This window comes from Chinchilla lanigera, unplaced genomic scaffold (genome assembly GCF_000276665.1).
Source record: "Chinchilla lanigera isolate Chin_1 unplaced genomic scaffold, ChiLan1.0 scaffold00188, whole genome shotgun sequence".
Classification (NCBI taxonomy): Eukaryota; Metazoa; Chordata; class Mammalia; order Rodentia; family Chinchillidae; genus Chinchilla; species Chinchilla lanigera.
The window spans coordinates 901,505-921,094 of record NW_004955589.1 but is presented as its reverse complement, the minus strand read 5'-3'; the positions used below and the strand labels follow the sequence as shown (position 1 = coordinate 921,094).

The 19,590-nt window shown below is 43.1% G+C and overlaps 2 protein-coding genes across 3 annotated transcripts in view; both read right to left on the bottom strand.

The window, feature by feature from the left end:
- The window catches only part of Pogz (pogo transposable element with ZNF domain), a 54,514-nt gene extending 54,148 nt beyond the window's left edge, over positions 1–366 (bottom strand). For both annotated transcript variants that reach the window (XM_005414573.2, XM_005414572.2), the window contains exon 1: positions 120–366. The gene's annotated coding sequence lies outside the window, so the exon portion shown is untranslated. The remainder of the gene's footprint in view (positions 1–119) is intronic.
- Positions 367–1,807: 1,441 nt separating this feature from the next.
- Positions 1,808–18,523, bottom strand: LOC106147594. Its single transcript, XM_013509936.1, has 5 exons — positions 18,375–18,523; positions 17,744–17,820; positions 16,452–16,605; positions 3,877–4,081; positions 1,808–1,876 (listed from the first exon to the last, which is right to left on the bottom strand). Exons 1-5 carry the CDS (start codon positions 18,521–18,523, stop codon positions 1,808–1,810), a joined length of 654 nt encoding a protein of 217 aa, XP_013365390.1.
- Positions 18,524–19,590: the final 1,067 nt, after the last annotated feature.

Genomic DNA, 19,590 nt, shown 5'->3' with positions numbered 1-19,590 from the left:
CGCGCACCCGCCCCATCCCCCTCTCATTGTCTCGCCTCGTAACGCCTCGCCGAGCGAAAAGATAACGGAACCCCCGGGAAAAGGGGGTGGGGAGAGCGGAGGCTCGCTCGCTCACTCACCTCCCGTGGTCGTCGCCGCCGGTAGTCTGACCCGAGGAAGGCGCCGTCGCCTTAAAGGGACCTTGCACCCGGCGCCGGGAGAGGGGGTGGGAACAGGGGAGGGGACGGGGGCTTGGGGGGAGACGAAGCAGAGGCAACCGTTGGAAGCTCGTCTCCCCGAGGGTGAAAGGAAGCCTCCCTCGGGTTCGAGTGATTTGGGGTGGTTTTTTTTCCCGAGGGGGGCGGGGGGGCCCCGAGGGAGGGGGGGGGGGGGGGCCAAGGAATGCGGCTCCGTGTACGGGAGCTGGCGCGGGGGAGAGAGACGCCGACTCCCCCCACCGACCCTCTCGCCCCGCGGAGGGATATGGCTCGTCACTTCCGCCCTCCCCCTTTCGTGGCCTTTTGATTGGTTGGAGCGCGTGACACGTCATGGGCTCATCCTAACCCCTGCCCGGGCTTCTTTTCTAGTCAAGTTTGTTTGGGCCTGCAAATAAATAAATAAATAAATCCTAAATGGAAAAAATAATATTTAGCTTCAGAAGCAATATGTAAATTTTGATGAGAAAAATGGCATTTCCAAAGAAAATAGTTCCCAATATACTTGACTTGATTTTTCCAGGGGAATTTTGGGAGTCTCCCTACTTTCCACTCAAGGCTTACACCCAAACAAGAGAACTTAATGTCACAGGCCTGATGATGAGGCCCTGTAAAACCAATTGTCATTGGAACAAGCAACGAGCAAGATCCCACTCGCTCTTCTTCGAGGGTCACTTGGCCAAGTAGCCTTGTGGCAGTGGTCTTAAGTGAAGAACTTAGTAAAACCATATTTACCCTCAAACCCTTCGTTGATTCTAGGAAGACTTTGCACATGATTCCTTTTCAAGATGCTTGTTGGGAGTGGGGATGTACAGTAGTTTACTGGTAGTGTGTGTAGCTAGGGAACCCTTGAGTTCATTTCCTAGCACCAAAAAAAAAAGGGGGGGGCGTTGTAATAAGAACTGCTTTGAGACCGTTGTGAATACCACATGCCTGTGTTGTTTGATTCGGTCAAGGCTGATGAGATGTATTGCCCCAAAGAAATTGATTAGTTAATTATAGACTGTCCACCCGTTAGCTCTCCACACAAAAACTAATCTCTAGATAGCTAAGAAATTTTGCTCTTTATTGTCTCTTGAGATGATAAATTGTTAATATTTTTCATGGGATATTTGCTCTAAATCAAATTCTAAATCAAGCTACTGTACATGGTGCAAGAATAGGGAGATCAGCACCATATTTATTCTCTTCACACCACCAGTCTAAGACAACAGACATTCCAAATGTACTCGTGTGTGTGTGTGTGTGTGTGTGTGTGTGTGTGTGTGTGCGCACATACACACATCACCACCTATTTTCGTTCTTTTTTTATCCCAGAGACATGAAAGTGCTTCCAACTAGTCAGTCTTAGAGATATCTTCATTATTTTAATCTAAAGAATCACTTCTCTTTCTGAAAATACTTCTAAAGTTTTTCTGAAAAAACCCATAGTAGGATTATGGAATCACCAAAAGACAAAGTCTTGGCAAAACTTTAATCTTATTTTATGCTGTCCTGGCAGTGATTATTATAATTTATTATGTTTTTATATATAGTTATGCATGTTACATATGTTATTTACCGCAGAAAGATCCCACATATTTTCCCATGCTGTAATATGCAGATTTATGCTCTCAGCCAATGAGGTCTAGCCCAGCATACTGTGCCATGTTCTGTTGAACAAACACCATCAGCACATCGCGCTGAAAATACATTATGCATTCATTCAACATTTATTGAGTATTTGTATACCAGGTACTGTTCTAGGTGCTGGGAATACAGAAACAAAGAAATAAGAATCCCTGAACTCAAAAGGGAAAGAGACAGAGAATATACACAGAAATAAACTGCTCTACTATCTATTGTTAAATAACAAACAGCTCCTAAATTCATTGGCTGTAAACAATTTCATTATCTGTCTTGATTTGGGAGGTGATAGGGCTAAGCTAAAGGGTTCTCTTTTGCAGTCTTTGATGCAGTGGATGGACTGATTTACCTCAAAAACTTCCTTATGTGTCTAGTAGATGTTAAGTGTTGGCTTGGGCCACAGCCCTGGAGCTGTTGGCAAGAATATTTACAAGTGGCTTCTCCATGTGACCTGTGCTTCCGCACATCAGTGGTGAGTTCCCCAAGAAGACCATCAGAGATTTATGGCTTTTTGTGACCCAGCCTCATAGGTCGCATAGCATCCTTTCCACCACAGTTACAGGCCTGCTTTGTTCAGGGAGGTGGGGAGTGTAGACCCCACACACGCGAAGGAGTAGTGAACATATCACGTTGTAAGAAAAACATGCAGAATGGAACATCTATCTACAACCTGGAAAATGCATTCTGCCACATGTTATGTAGATAAATATGTATGTCATGTGGTGATAGGTGCTACGGAGAGGGAAAGGGTAGGATAGACGAATTGGGACCTGGTTTGGGGAAAGAGTGGGGAGGTGCTATTTTACTTGGAGAGGTTAAATACAACCTCATCATTCAGGTGACATTTTGACAAAAACTGGAAGAAAGTGGAAATAAAACCACTGGAGGATTTTGAACTAGAGTGGTGACCTGACCTTTTCAAGATTATTCAGACTTCTTTCCGAGAATGACTGATGTAGGCAAGGGCAGATGCCGAGAGACCCCTCAGGACACCATTGCAATGATCCAGATAAGATGACCACAACCTGACCCAGGGTGGGAGTGATGAAGCTGCTACTTTAGTTTTCTTCTTTTTCTCCTTTTTTGAGGGGGGAGGGGGGAGCGGTTAAAACAGAGTCTCACTATGTAATTTAGGCTGGCCCTGAACCCGCTATGTAGCACAGGCTGGCCTTGAACCTGTGGCAAGCCTCCTGCCTCAGCCTCCCAAGTATGACCTCTGTACACTATTTTCTTCTCTTTTAGCTTGTGTACTGGGAGACACTTTTGACCCATTATAGCTAAAAAATGTATGTGAGAGAAATGGTGCTAAATCTGCCCCCCAAAAAAGGAAAAATATCTGAATGTAAAAAATGGGACTTTGCAGGGTCTGAGGGCAGCTTTGAGGAAATGAGTAAAGATCAGCAGGCAGTTAGGGAATGGAGTGGGACACTGTGGTACCGTGACCTACCTGTGTCACCATGGAGAGAACTGATGAACAGCTGAATGGTGGAGAGCTGGAAGAAATGGTGTTCATTTCAGAGAGGGTATAAAATTTGAAGTAAAATCTGCCACCTACAGCACTAGAACAGCATTTCAAAAGGAACTACAGAGTTCATGTTCCTACCACCCGAAATATATTCCCTGTGCTAGTGCAAAAGGCCAAGTTAATTTGAGACATATTGGGACACTTTGCCGTCATCAACTGACACATAGATTTCTAACGTAATAAAACTGATGGCTGTGATCTGTCTATTGAATCATCTTAATAGTGATGGGAAACTAAACCAGTAGAACAAATAAGCTGGATGAAAGTCTTGGAAATCAACTCATATGTGCCTCTAAAACATATGGGGAAGATATCTGAAAACCAATGCCATGTAATATATTGAAGAAATTGGACCCCATAGTGCTGCCCCTAAAAAAGCTACCCTAGTCTTCAGTAGCCAGCATAGGAGCAATGAATCCTTTCCACCTGGGTTCCTAAGAAAGAAAGTCAAAGGTCAACGGCACTCCCAAATTGGGCTTTTCACAGGTAGCAGAAGAGCATTTCTTTTCCACAGTTTATGGAAACACTTACTTGCTTCCTTAGCTTAGGGTTGCTGCCACTAGTTGAAAATTGGAACCACTTGTAGTTTGGAGCATGCCAAGGCAGAGACACAAATGATTTCAACATGGCTTTGAAGGCAGAGTGAATTGTGGGTGCCTTCTGTGGTTTCAGACAGAAACACTTCTTCTCCAGTTTGGGGTCAGGTTGACAGTATGAGCTGGTGTGGGGACTGTGGCTGAGGAGGAGGAGGATCAGATCATGAGGCTACTCCAGACAGAAAGCAACTTCAAGGGGACAATGCCAGGTTTTTTAAAAGCAGATATCCCACCTCCCCCTGTAACACGCTCAGGGTGGTTGAAGTTCACAGTCAAAGAGAGCTCGTTTTGAAAAATGTAAGAGAAAAGGCAGTGGAGAAATTTTTCACCAGCAGAGCAACTCCCAGATTGAAAAGACTGACTGCATGGAGTCAGTGAAGTCATCATGGATGAATGGGAAGAAGGAGAACAATATGGCTAATGTGACAGGGGAACTGTCATGAAATAAAGGGTGAGCGAGGATCTGTGTCCGACCCGTGCCCAATAAAGAATGAGAACTTAGAAACTGGCTGGATTTTATTTTGAAATATTATTTCTACCTCCTTATACATAAGTAGAAAAGCCAGAGGCCAGTGGAAAAGTTTCGCATTAACTTTCAAGAAGTAATTGGGGCTAGGGATTTAGCTCAGTGGCACGGCACCTGCCTGGCAAGTACAACGTTGTCAGTTCAATTCCCGGTACTGCAAAAAACCAAAAAAAAAAAAGAAAGAAAGAAGAAGGGATTGATGCTTGGCATGGTGGTGCACACCTGTAATCCCAGCACTTGGGAGGCTGAAGCAGGAGGATCATTTCAAGTTCAAGACCAGTCTAAGCTACAAAGTGAGTTCAAGGCCAGCCTGAACTGCATAGTGAGACCCTACCTCAAAAAGGCAAAAAAAAAAAAAGTGATTGAATGTCCTTTTTTTGTTTTGTTTTGTTTTGTTTTGTTTTGTTTTGTTTTGTTTTGAGGAAGGGTCTTCATATGTAGTCTAGGCTGGCTTTGAACTCACTATGTAGTCCAGACTGGCCTCAAACTCACAGCAATCCTCCTTCCTTAGCCTCCCAGGTATTGGGATTACAGGCATGCACCACCGTGAATGTCTTTGTGTTTAAAGTTTTTTTTTCTTTGAGACAGTTTTACCCAGTCCAGGCTGACCCTGAACTCAAGATCCTCCATCCTCAGACTTCCAAGTGCCGACACACCCAGCTCAAAATATATTTTGTTAGAAAAGCATGGGCAACTTCATCAGTCATCAATATTTTACTGTTACTGCATGACTTCATAGGAGATAATGATTTAGTTTTTGTTTTTGTCTTGGTACCAGGAGTTGAACCCAGGGCCTTGCACCTGCCAGGCAAGTGAATTTAGTTTAACTTTGAATTAAATTAATGTTATGTAAGAAATACCCAAAAGCCAAGTTATATTTATTTCTCCCTGTTTGTTGCTTTTCAGTTGATCAGGTATGGTTACCTAGAAATTAAATTGATGCCATAAATCTTCATGAAAAGAAAAATTATATTATTTTATAGACACTTGATATCTTAGTTTTCTCTCATTGATGACACAAAATACCCAACACCCAAAGTTAAAGGGGGAGAGGTTTACGTGGCTTACAGTTTACAGGGGTTTTAGTCCATAACTGGCTGACTCCAAGGCAGAGTGTCATGGCAGGCAAGCATTGGCAGGGGAGAAAGAGTTCATAGTGGGCAGAAGGTAGCAAAGCAACAAGGGACAATCACAGCACTTTCTATCCCTTATACTTTCCCTAGGTTACTAAGGGTGAGTAGCACTCACACCCTTAATCCTAGTGCCCTTGATCCTAGCGTTGAACCCTGAATCAATTTCAGCTTCACACACTATAGAGCCAGCCCCACCTATGACCACATGAGGCTTTGGGGGGAACATTTTGTTTGGTATTTTCTCTGTTTCCATTCTTCTGCAACCATGTACAGTGTTTTTGCTGGACATGTGACTAACTTTTGTGTGCGTTTTATAATACAACACAGAAATAGTGTCCCAGTTGATTCAAGTGTGGTATGCAGAACAAAGTATTTTTAGTGATTAACTGATTGATTGATTGATTGATTGATCGAGATAAGATCTCTCTACGCAGTTCAGGCTGGCCTTCAACTCCAGGTGATCCTCTTGCTTCAGCCTCCTGACTGCTGGGGTGTCTTGGTTACTTTTCTCTCATTGCTGAGACAAAATACCCAATGCGGAAGATAGCAAAGCAACAAGAGCAAAGGGGGGATGGCAGCTGAACAGCAATGCAGCCAGAGCAAAAGGGAGAAATGGCGGCAAGTAGCCTCTTTCCCTGTAAACAGGCTACCCCCACCTAAGGGGCGTGTAGCTCTCCCATAATCTCCATGCCCTCCTCTTCCACAGGCTGAGGATGTATACAAAGTAAGCACCCTGGCTTCCTGCTGAGTCACTTAGCCAAACCTCTAGACTCCCCAAGTTGACACAATGTATCAACCATAACACTCCACCCCTTGTCAACTTGGCAACCAGATACATTTCTTTAAACCAGTTTCCAGGTACAAAGACATTATATTCCATTAGAACCATAACATTTCACCCCCTAAAGACTCATGCACATCCCTTTATGCAAAAGGCATTTAGTCCATCTACAAGAGTTGCCAAAGTCCTAACAGTTGCAGCATTGCTGAAGAGTCCAAGTCCTAAGTCTCCTCCAAGATGAAGGCAAACTCTTAGCTGTGACCCCACTATACAACTGAAAAGTTAAACACTTCCAACATTCAATAGCACAAAATAAGCAGTACCATTCCAAAAGGTACAAACAGGGGGATACAGAGCATTGGGACCAAAGCAAGTCCAAAATCCAGCAGGGATAACATTATGTCCTCTAATTCCACATGCAGCATCTGACTAGAATCTCCCAGACAGAACAGCCGAAGGTGCTCTAGCAGTTCTCTTTCAGGCGACAACTTCAAACCTTTCCAAACACTTCCCACAAGCCACTTCCAAAGGCTCTTGAACCACATGATCACTTATAGCCACAGCAACAACCCCACTCCTCTGGTACCAAATTCGGTCTTGGTTACTTTTCTCTCATTGCTGAGACAAAATACCCAGTGCCCAAAATGAAGGAAGGAAAGGTTTGTTTAGCTTACAGTTTGTGGAGGTTTCAGTCCACGCTTGGCTGGCTCCGAGGCAGAAGACAGCAAAGCAACAAGAGCAAAGCGGGGAATGGCAGCTGAACAGCAAAGCAACCAGAGCAAAAGGGAGGAATGTCTGCAAGCAGCTTCTTTCCCTCCCTTACATTGTAAACAGGCTACCCCCACCTAAGGGGCGTGTAGCTCTACCATAATCTCCATGCCCTCCTCTTTCACAGGCTCAGGATGTCTACAAAGTAAGCACCCTGGCTTCCTGCTGAGTCACTTAGCCAAACCTCTAGACTCCCGAAGTTGACACAATGTATCAACCATAACATGGGGTTATAGGCATGCACAATCATGCCCAGCTTTGTTTGTTTTGTTTTGTTGTTTTTTTTGAGACAAGGTCTGATTTTGTAGTCAGGCTGGCCTCGATCTTATGGTGATTCTCCTGCCTCAGCCTCCCAAGCTCTGGAATCATAGGTGTGCACTACCACACCTGGCCTGTTATTGTTCTTTTTAAACAAAATATATAAATCCTCTTTTGTGCCACAATGAATAGGAGCCACCATGAATAATTTAATGTGCATTCTTCTATATCCTTTCCATGGAAAAAAATTATATATCTATATCTATCTATATATATGATTTTATATATTCTATAGATGAGAGAGTTCCTTTTGTCATTATTTATCCTCTTGCCTCAGTCTCCCAAGTGCTAAGATTACAGGCGTGGACCACGGCGCCCACCTAGTATATATTTATTGAATGAAACAATGAAATGTTCTGTAATTAAAAATGGTTGAATATAATAAAAATCACTTAATTGTATACTTTGACTGCATCAGTTGTCTGGCTTGTGAATTATATCTCAAAAGACTACTTTATTTTTCTTTTTCAAAATTCTACTGGCTCCAAGGCAGGGTGGCATGGCAGACAAGAATCACAGAGGACAAACAATTCATGGCAGGCAGAAGATAGCAAAACAAGCAAAGGACCTTAGCAGCTTCTTTCTGCCCCATTTCATACTCTATCTAAGCTACTGGGCTTAGGGCAATGCCAAACCAGTCAGTGGACTGATTTAATAATCACACAACCTTAATCCCAGCATCACACACTTTAGATCCAGCCACTTCTGAAAAAGCCCCAGCTATGACTGCATGAGGCTTTCGGGGGACATCTAGACACAAGCCATAACAGTATCTGTCACCCTTTATTTCATGATAATCTCCCTGTCATGTTAGCCATATCGTTCTCCTGTCCGCTCATACACGATGACTTCACTCTGAGACTCCATGCAGTCAATCTTTTCAATCTGGGAGTTGCTCTGATGGTGAAAATTTCTCCACTGCCTTTTCTGTTACATTTTCCAAAATGAATTCTCTTTGATTCTGATCATTATAATGAATCACAGAATAAAATTTAATGTTTTCTTCTTTCTCTAGGATACATTGTTTTTAAATTTAGCAGTGCTTGAATTTTATTATAGTCGTGAATAATTTCCAGAACACAACTCATTATTTTGAAGGATGTGAAGATGAATATCATTGTCTTATAGCTGACAGGCACCCTTAGCGATTAAGTTTTACAGGTTTCTGGTGTAGATAAGTGGTGAGAGCCATTTGGGTTTTCTCTCATTTTAAGTAGATACAGTGGGGGGAGAGGCAGCAAGGAGGCTATCTCCTATAATAGCCAAGGATCTATTTTTAATACTTTTTCTGTTGCCTGAAACATAAAGATTTTTCCATAAAAAATCTGGAAGTGTGAAACATTTGAGATTCAGCAATTTAAAATTATTGTATAGGAGAAAAATGATTTAATCATCATTCACCCAGGAAATAATTCTCACTTTGAGGTTTATGTGTAAATGCTATCGTAGAAGTGCATAGAAGGGCAGTTGTAGAAGTGCTGACAATTGTGAATGTTTCTTCTGTCCTATGCACCCTGCTTCCCAGAAGGCTCTGATCTCTGCTTCTCCTATACAGAAATATTATTTCTAACCCAGAAAAGTGAATCTTAACCTTTTCTGCATTATGAACTGTATTGATCACTTTCTCATCACCAGGACAAAATACACAATGCCCAACATTTAAAGGAAGAGACATTTATTTTCAGCTCACAGTTTCAGTAGATTTAGCCTCTCATGGGCCAGCTCTAGCATAGAAAGCACATGGGTGCTGGGCGTGGTGGTGCATGCCTGTAATCCCAGAACTTGGGAGGCTGAGGCAGGAGAATCACTGTGAGTTCAAAGCCAGCCTGGGCTACATGGTGAGTTCAAGGCCAGCCTACATTACACAGCAAGACCCTGTCTCAAAAAAAAAAAAAAAAAAAAAAAAAAAAGCACATGGTAGAAGGACCAAGGGCCAGGAGGAGAAAAGCTGCTCACATGTCAGGCATCCCTAGAAAAGAAGAGCCAGGGACAGAATATACCTTTCCAAGTCATGTCCCCATTGGCTTGACCCTTCCAACCAGGCTCCACCTCTGAATGTGAGAATTTTCTGGGACATTTGAATTCCAAATCATGAACATAAACACTTTGAAAAATCTCTATAAAAGGTATCTTCCCAGGCCAAGTGTAATTCCAGCACTTGGGAGGCTGAGACAGGAGGATTGCTGTGAGCCTGAGCTACATAGTGAGTTCAACGATAGCTGGAACGAGACCCTGTCTCAAAAGAAGAAGAAGAAGGAGAAGGAGAAGGAGAAGGAGAAGGAGAAGGAGAAGGAGAAGGAGAAGGAGAAGGAGGAGAAAGAGAAGAACCTATCTTCCCATGAAAAATGCACATTTGTGTAAATACAACGTTTTGCAAACTTGAAATCCATTTATGCGCCTGTTTATGAACCCCAGGAAAAGAATGTCAGGCTCTGGGCTCTTTGAATAGGACACTTCCCGAGTGCACAGAGAAACAATATCTCTTAGTAATCCTATGAACATGTGTGGCTAAAAAATACTAGAAATTCCTCTCACCTTAACAAGTGGTTTATTACTACTAATATTTTACTCCATTTTTCATCTTTGCCCAAGATGTTTTTTAACATCTGAGAAAGTCCAGGGATCTCTAGGACTCAAAAGATGATCAGATCATTTAGCTAAATTAGCCAGCTGAAATGGTATCATGGGCATCTGGGGGGATAATATCTGACTCTCCAACCCTGCAAAGATAGTGGCTCACCTGAGATGCCTGGTCCTCCCTCATTGGCCACTTCTTTGACCGTGCCTCACTGAATACTCATGGGCTTTCAGCATTTGCCAGCCTCCTTTGCAGCTGTACCAGCACATCAAGAATGACGCCTTGCAAGTGGGAATGTGAGCACAAGTGATGGATTACTTCTGACCCAGAGCATTTAAAGATTGATATGCCTCTCATCTTCTCATTCAGTGAGATGATAAAGCCACAGTGTGGAGATAACCTAGATCCCTGAGTTACCCCTTGGAGGAGAGCTGAACTAATGAATTGTCCAATCTACACTGGACTTCACCAGAATAACAGCAACAAAAAAAAAAAAACCTTCATTGTGCTATACTATGGAGAGTCCAAGATCAATTTGTTAATGTAGCATAACCCTACTTGTACAGACTAACACACATTTGTACTAAAAGTTGAAGTGAAAGAAAGAGAGGAGGGAAGGGAGGAAGGAAGGGAGAAAGAAAGAAAAAACTAAAGCAGAGAAAGAAATTCCCAGTACAATTCTTGTATGATTGAGAATTGGAGACAGCTGGGTATGGTGGTGCACACCTGTAATCCCAGCCTGAATTACAAAGTGAGACCCTGTCTCAAAAAAATAAAGTGGTGGGGGTAGAACTTGATATCACCTACATTGCAGTTATATTTTTATAAATATATAAGATATATCTCAAAATATATGAAATGCCCAGGCTAGTACCTGGCTCATGGTACTTATAGGTGCTATTCCATAAATAATAGTTTATATTGTTAGTTATCAAAATGCACTATATCGTAATTACTTAGTGGGACATGACAAAATTTGATTATACTCATGAATGACAGGCTTCTTATTCTGATTCTTTCCCAGCTTTCTCATCATCAGGTATCTCTTCTAAATAGGTTGGGTCTTGGAATTAAACATCTATTTTTTCTTTTTCACTTTTTTGAGAGAGGGTCTCACTTTGTAGCCCAGGCTGGTCTTGAATTCACAGTGATCCTCCTGCCTCACCCTCCCAAGTGCTGGAATCACAGGCATGTGCCACCATGCCTACTATTTTTCCTTTTTTTGAGACAAGGTCCATTACGTAGTTCAGGCCAGCCTTGAACTCACTATGTAGCCTAGGCTGTCCTCAAACTCTTGGTGATCTTCTTGCCTCAGCCTGCTGAGTGTTGAGATGATAGGCATATGCCACCATACCTGGCTGGGATCAAACAGTTTTTATAAAACTGTTGAAGGTATCCAGGCGCCGGGTGTGGTGGCACATGCCCATAATCCCAGCACTCAGGAGGCTGAAGGCAGAGGATCTTTGCAAGTTCAAGACCAGCCTGAGCTACAAAGTGATCTCAAGGCCAGCCTGAACTGCATAGCGAGACCCTGTCTCAAAAAAAAAAGAAAGTTCATTGTCCCTAACCAAATATATAGTAAAACCTTATTTCTTCCAGCTGTTAATTAACAAAACAGCATAATAAGTAACATAACATTGCCAAATGCTAATATGTGTGGTGTAGACAATCGAAGATATGACAAATAAGGTGATACTAAAGTGTGAGACAGTGCCTTCTGGAGAGAAAGTAACATTGGCTGACAAATACTTGAAAGAGTGTGCTCAGAACTTGTCTTAAAGATGGGTAGACCTGGATGAATGAAGAAAGGAAAGGCATTCCAAGTGAGCATAGGAATGAGAAAGATAAGGTAAAACCCAAAAAGCCTAAATAAAATGTTGGGTTGAATCATTTAAAATTGATGAGTTTTTTTGGAGGTCAAAAATGACCTAACATTGGCTATTTTGTATTTTTTTTTCTTTTGGTACGAGGAATTGAACTCAGGACCTCACACTTGCCAGGTGGGTGTTGCACCGCTGAGCTAAATCCCTGGCCTTGTATTGGCAATTGTTAATACACTGACTGATAGGTATAGTCCTTATGTTAGTTCTAATTTTCTGGTGGTTCCTAAATACTTTGTAATCATGTTTTTAAAATTATTTAAGGCTGCTAGGCAGTGCCCTCTGTAATGCCAGCACTGAGGAGGCTGAAACAGGAGGCTCACAAGTTCTAGCTTGGCCTGGACATTTTAGTGAAACTATCTTAAAATTAAACAGATAGAAAAGGCTAGGAATGTAGCTTAGCACTGCCTGGGTTTAATACCCAATACCATACATACAGACACACACACATAGACACAGACTCACACACATACAAAGTGCTAAGTATCACCCAATAACTTAAAAAAATCTCTTTAGACAATGATCATCCTCTGCATTCTTAGACTTTTATCCCCAGCTTTTCTGTAAGGTGGTACCAAACCAGAGCTTCTGCAACCTGGGAGAAAGGAAGAGAATCCAGAGACCCCAAGCTCAGTGTTCTTTGGCACCTCTGGCCTCTGAGGCAATGTTCCTTCTGTACCTGGCTGCTGTCCACCCTACTGATGTTTGGGGCTGAAATCTGTGGTTCAAGGCTGTGCAACCATAGAATGTGAACTGGCAACCCCTCAGGGTGCCCAGGCCTCAAAGCTCCCTGACTCCATGGTCCGTCTGAGTTTACCTAAAAGATCCTACTATAGCTGGGGGTGGGGGGGTGGCACATGCCTGTATTCCTAGCACTTGGGAGGCTGAAGCAGGAGGATCATTTCAAGTTCAAGACTAGCCTGGGCTACAAAGTGAGCTCAAGGCCAGCCTGAACTGCATAGCGAGACCCTGTCTCAAAAAGACAATAAATAAATGAATAAATAAATAAATAAAAGATCCTACTGACCTTGACTTGTGTCACCTTGCCCCGCTAAGATCATCTCCCACCACAGGCTCCTCAGATTCTCAGCTGCTGTGGCTGTCACTGACAGCACCCCAGGAGGGGTGACCTCAGGGTTCTCTCTGCCTGCCAACAGCTTCCTCATACTTTCAGTTGCTGTGCCGAAGCCACAGCAGGACGTGGAGCACCTTGCACCACCCTACAGAGCCCCAGTGGGTGCAAGCCCTCCTTCTCGCTATGCGCTGCCTGGAGAGGAAAAATCAGATCACACATTTAAGCTTTCCCTTTCTTTTTTCCCTCATCATGGTCTTTTTAAAATGTTTGTTTGTTTGTTTGTTTGTTTGTTTGGACAGGGTCTCCCTTTGTAGTTCTGGCTGGCCTTGAGCTCACTATGTAGCCCCGGTGGGCCTCAAATTTGTGATGATCCTCCTGCCTCAGCCTCCCAAGTGCTCAGATTACAGGCATGTACCACCATACCTGGCTTACCATAATCTTTCTATGATCCTCTAAGACCAGAAAACACAAGGCTTTCCTCTTTTCCTCCCTCCACGTCCTCCCAGCATCAAGTACCAGGCACTGTGGCCTGGGAGACACATGTAGAAAGTGTAACTTCTTTACCCTTTGGGAGAACTTCTAAATCCTCCAGGAAATTTAGGAAGTCTTAGCTAGGATGATAGTACATACCCATAATCCTAGCACTCCAGGAGGCTGAGGTAGGAGGATTGGTAGTTTGAGCCCAGCCTGGGCAATTTAGCAAGACCCTGTCTTAAAAATAAAAAAAAAGGTGCGGGGAGGCTGAAGCTGTAGCTCAATGCAAAGAAAAGCCCACAAGGTGAGAGTTCAAGGCACATAGACATACACTGATGTCACAACTGCCTTTCAGACAAGAGGTCCTTGGGAGTAAATGCTGAGGCCCAGCGTTCAGTGGAGTCAGTGACAGGAGAGCCCGTGTCAGATAAAGGGTCTGTTTCTCTGTGTAAGCGGAGGCAGGGGAGTCAGACTGTGGGGTTTGGACCCACCTGAGTTGCTAACCAGCACATTACTGCAACTTGTCTAAGCTTCAGTTTAAGCTATGAGTTTGGGCTATTAGGCGAGTTAAAGGTTTAAGGCACGTAACTGTTAGCACAGAAAAGTGGCCAGTAAATGTTCACTATCAATATAACTATGAGTATTACGTTGTTGTCACAAGGACCATTTAATACTACAGTATTGCTACTGACAACGGAGAGCAGCAATACTGTTTCCTGCCACCTGCATCCCTGCCCCCCATGTACACTTGGGCCTTCTCACACCAATGTTGAATTAATGAAAGTGGCAGGAGTGGAGTGAGCATGTGAAGGGATGTGCACAAAGAAAGAAAACTTCACAAACCTGAGCCCTGGTTACACAACAGGGACCACCCCTACCAAAAAGGGACAAAGTCAAATTCAGGTAATCAAGTTTTTCTATTACCTATGCAGGAGGATAAATGTTTAAAAATAAATAAAAGCAAGGAATGAGATAAAGAAATACTAACATTTGCCAGAGGGGGTGGTATATGTCCATGACTTGAGAGGCTGAAGCAGAAAGATCAGGAATTCAAGGTGAGCCTGGGCTACAATAGCAAGTTCAAGGCCAAGCTGAACTTCATACTGGGCCTTGGTCTCAAAAAAGGAAATTAAAATTTAAAATAAGGGGCTGGGGATTTAGCTCAGCGCCACAGCGCTTGCCTGGCAAGCGCGAGGTCGTGTTTGATTCCTGGTACTGGAAAAAAACAAAAACAAAAACAAAAAATTAAAATAAATTAAAAGGAGTGGTGATGTATACCTGTATTCTCAACACTCTGAGAGGCTGAGGTAGGTGACCCAACTGGGCAATTTAGCAAGACCCTGTCTCAAAATGAAAAATTAAAAGTGCTGAGGTGTAACTAATTCAGTGCGAAGGCCGTGGGTTCAATCCTCAATACAAAACAACAGCCACCAGGAGCTGCACTGGGGGTATTTGATTACAGGATAGGCCAGCATCGGACTGCGCTTGGGTTCTGCCAGAGGCCTTGCCTTCAGCACACTTGGGACATGGCCAAGCCAGGATGCCCGGGGAGAAGGGCAGACAGAAAAACGGAAGCTTGGCAGAATTGCCGTCCTATTTTAATTTATCACTTTCCTAACTGAAATAATAGCTTTAAAGAGACAGATTATTCACAAATCATTGAGAGCAAATGTTGAGATGGGGAAATGATAAGCAAGAAAGAGAATTAATGTCTGTCCGAGTCTTAAAATGAAATACCATCTAAGCATAGAGAAATAAATTAGATGGATTTTCAAGCCTTTCCACTCTAAGCATTCAAAAAAGAAAGAGTAAGAGAGAAAGAGAGAGAGAAAGAGAAAAAGAAAAAAAAAAAAACAAAAAAAGCCTTGGGCAGTGGTTTTCAAACATTTTTTGACAACAACCCTGAGTAAAAAGTATATTCAACATCTCGATTCCATATGCACAACACACACTCCATATTCCTTTTATGATTCGGGCTTCAGGGAAGAATCCTGATTCTCATATGTTAATATCTTTCCATTCTCTTTTGTTCCAGCTTCTCCCTTCTTTCTTTTCTCCTTCCTTTCCTAATGCTCCTTGGCAAACTGATTTTGCTACCCAGTCTAAAAAATGCAGGTCTAGTGGGTTTTCCTAACCGTGAGGTATTTCTGCACCAGAATACAGAGAAAATCCAGCAATCAGCGTGAAAGAGCAGTTTCTAGATTTGACTTTTGTCGCCAGGACGGAGGGAGAAGTCATCCTCTGGGAACCTCGCTTTCCCTCTAGGTGAACCCTGGAGAGATGGGTAGATAACCCGAGAACCCCGAGAAAAAACTGTAAGGTCTGAAGCCCACACCATTTGTCTAGTGGAATCGATTTCATACCAATTTTCTCTAAAACCTCCATCTTAAACACTTAGCATCAGCGCGCACCGAACGATCAACACGGACCCTAAGACGCCGGCTTGGGCCCGAGCCCGGCTTTCCGCGGAGACCCCGTTCCCACCCTCGGCTCTCGGGGTCCCTGGTGGCCCCAGCGGGCTCCTGCCTCGGGTAACTTTTTCCTTCAGTTGGTGGAAGGTTACATTAGAAGAAAATAGTCCCTCCCGTCTAGAAAGTTTTCAGGGGAAAACGGAGCGGTGGAAGTGCGGGAGGGACGGTGGCCGGGTGGCCGGGCTGGTGCGGGGCGGCCGCCCAGTCCAGGGAGGCCGGGGAGCCCTGCGCTCCTGCCCGCCCCACCCCGAGGCAGCGCGGCTGCGGGGGCCCTAGAGGGCGGGATCCCAGTGCCCCAGCGTGGGGTCTGCCAGAGTATCTCCCCACCCCCATCTCGGTTAGGGGATTGAACCCAGGGCGTTCACACTGAGCTACATCCTCAACCCTCTTATTGTTGTTATTATTGTTACTGTTATTACTATTACTATTTTAATCCTGTTTTTGAGACAGTGTCTTGCTAAATCGCTAAGTTAGCCAGGCTGGACTCAAATTTGAGAATCTCCTACCTCAGCCTCCCACAATGCTGGTCTTGCAAGGCATGCAGCACCACGTTCAGCTGAGTCTTGTTTTTATACTGATAAATTTCCTTTTGTCGTCCTGATCTCTTCGCCTCAAAATTGCCTCGAGGAGCCGTAGTAGGAGTGCACAAAATGAGAAGATCTGCAGAAAAAATTAAAATGCGATCTTTAAAATAGAAATGTTCCTACTTCCTTTTTCTCTGTTAACTTAATATAGGTATAAATTACATTTTGATAGGTGTTCAGGTCAGGTTCAGAAGCTCTATCTTCTACCCTCACCTAGCACCAGAAAAAGGTTTTAATGTGGTAATAATTTTGCAAATCGAGGCCTGCACCTCAAAACCTCCTCCTGGTAAGTGATGAACGTTTCCATGGGTGATGACTTCGAGTTTTTGTTTTGCTTCATTCTCATGTATGTCCCTGCTTCGAGTGGGTAAGATTCTACCTAGTTTAGCCCAGGTTTAATTCAGACCTTTTTTTTTTTTTTTTTCAGACCATTTTTTAAAAGTTTAGTGATAAATCATTTATTTAGTTTCTCATTTGTATTAGGGAAATTTTGTTTTCTTGGTACATGCCTTTCAGGTATTTTTTTGTTCTGTTGTTTTTAGTGCACATAGAAATCAGTCTCTCTCTCTCTCTCCATCTCTCTCTCTCCCTGTCTCTCTCTCTCTCCTGGCTGGCACTGCCAGTAAACATTTGGGTAGTTCAGGATGCTGTTGGAAACTACAGATGAAACAATCTAATATACTTGTTAACTTCATTAGAAATAGTGCTTTGCCAGGCCTAGTGATGCTCGCCTATAATCCCAGCACTCAGAAAGCTGAGGTAAGAGGATCACTACAAGTTTGAAGCAGCCTGTGCTACATAGTGAGTTCAAGACCAGCCTGAACTTCATAGTGAGAGTCTGTCTCAAAAAATAAAAGAAAACCAAAAAGGAAAGAAAGAAATAGCACTTAGGGTTTCATATATATACAGTTTGTACTATGCTATGTATCAGAAATCTTTGTAAAATATAACGTGAGAACCTCGTTTTATTTTTCAAGAAAATGGAGTTCATCTCCTACAGTGCTGTACATCTGAAAAGGCCTAGGAGCCGGATGTGGTGGTGCACATCTGTAATCGCAGCACTTGGGAGGCTGAGGTAAGAGGATTGCTGGGAGTCGGAGGCCAACCTGGGCTACATAGCAAGCCCCTGTCTCAAAAAAAAGAGAAAAAAAGAAAAGAAAAAGTCTAGGATGTGAGAGAGACTCATTTAAATGATAACTCTTAGTATTATTTACCTTGATAGATTCCAAAGTGATTTGCACACCAGGAACATTCCAAAAGCACCAACTGAATGAAGGTGCTGTGATCTGTCCTTTACACAGTAGCAGCACAGGACCCTCTAGCAAATGACTGTTTCCTCCGTGAGGCTTCTCCAGATGTGGGACCTTTTGCCCTTGAGATGTGGATCACTTACATTTTCCCTGGAAAAAGTGCACCTAGTTAGCTAGGAGGACCTAACCTCTCATCGCCATGAAACTGGAGAAGTTTAAATATGGAAAATCTAAGCTCACTTGACACAGATGGGGGATTCTACCACTTATTCAAGTTGTTCTTGTAAAGAGTGATCAGGGGCCTCAGCTTCCATTACCTCACTCCTTAGGGAAGTGTGTGCTGGGAGCCCAGCAAGTCACATGATTCAGTGGAAGAATTAAGTCTGGGTTTGCTCTGTGTCTGCCCTTAGCCAAATTAGTTTTTAGTATGTTTGAAAGAGACTGAAGCTCAATGTGGAAATCTAGTTTATTTTAATGCCATCAGGCAACTAAACAGTGGAAACTTGTTGCGATTTCCTGAGCTGTTTCCTTAGATTAAAGACTTCAGTGAATTAATTTAAAAGGTTCTGAGAGATGGAACATGCCAGACCCCTACTTGCTCATAAGATTGTACTTTCTTCCTGATCTGCTGGGGCAGCAGAGCTCAGCCCCAGGGGAGCTGCGGTGAGGTAACGCGAGAGCTTCTGATGGCTTCAAACACGTGCAGGTGTTCGGCCTCAAACCAGCCCTGACCAGGGGGTCCATAGCCACTGGACTCTTTTCCTTTGGCTCAAGTACCCTAAGCTTAGTAGAAGCTCAGACTTTGACAAGGTGCTGAGATATTTGGTGAAAGTTAAGTCACAACTTCGGAAGACCTTCACAGATTTCCATGCATTTCATGTGTTGTGAATGTTCTTTTAGAGTATACACCTTAAATCAGTCCTCAATTATTAAGTTACACCCGTGCCAGTTGGTTCCTATAGCAAATAACTGACCCCAAAGTGAATTATACCATAAAGAGACAAATGTCCCTGTCATTCTGGAGACAAGCAGAAGTTGCAGAAGTATTCAGTTTAAGGGCTGGGCATGGTGGCACACACCTGTAATCCCAGCATTTGGGAGGCGGAGGCAGGAGGGTTACTGTGAGTTCAAGGCCATCTGGGCTACATAGTGAGTCCAGGCCAGCCTGAGTTACATAGGGAGACCCTGTCTCTGAAAAGGGGGGACTGCGAATGTTGTTCAGATGTAAAGGCCCTGGGTTCAATCCCTAGTATCATTGAAAATTAATTAATTAATTAATTAAAATAAAATTATTGGCCAAATTCTGGGCAGTGTTTGGGTCTATCTTGTTCAGAAAGCACATTGTTTTTCATCAAAATGCCAACATTGAAGCTGAAAGCCATCCTCAATATATACCTATATGCAGAAATTGAACGTGCCCTGACTGTTTATAATTCATTTATTCAGCACATGTTTATTCAGCAGGAGGCCTTGGAGATACTGCAGTTCTTACAGTGTATAAGTCATTCAATACGAAAGTAACCAGGCCCACATATGTACTTTAAAATTTTCTAGTAGTTACATTAAAAGGTTAAAAGAAAACTGATAAAACTCATTTAGTGATATCTTGTATTTTATCAAATATATCTAAAATATAATTTTCATATATAATTAAATTATAAATTATTTTTTAAATGTTTTACATTTTTAAAAAATTTCCTCTGGGTTCTAGGGATTGAACAGAAGGCTGCACCAGGCAAGTGCTCTACCAAGGAGCTACATCCCAGCCTTTCTTGCTGTTAATTATGAGGTGGGTTATGGTTAAGTTGCCC

Excerpts from the sequence above, each read along its gene's own strand:
- LOC106147594 (XM_013509936.1), bottom strand. The coding sequence starts at position 18,523 with ATGGACCCCCTGGTCAGGGCTGGTTTGAGGCCGAACACCTGCACGTGT. Across the intron at positions 17,821-18,374 it reads AAGTACAATCTTATGAGCAA|GACAGATCACAGCACCTTCA; the intron begins GTAGGGGTCTGG and ends TACTGTGTAAAG. Across the intron at positions 4,082-16,451 it reads CAGCATTGTGGGAGGCTGAG|CCACAGTCCCCACACCAGCT; the intron begins GTAGGAGATTCT and ends CCTCCTCCTCAG.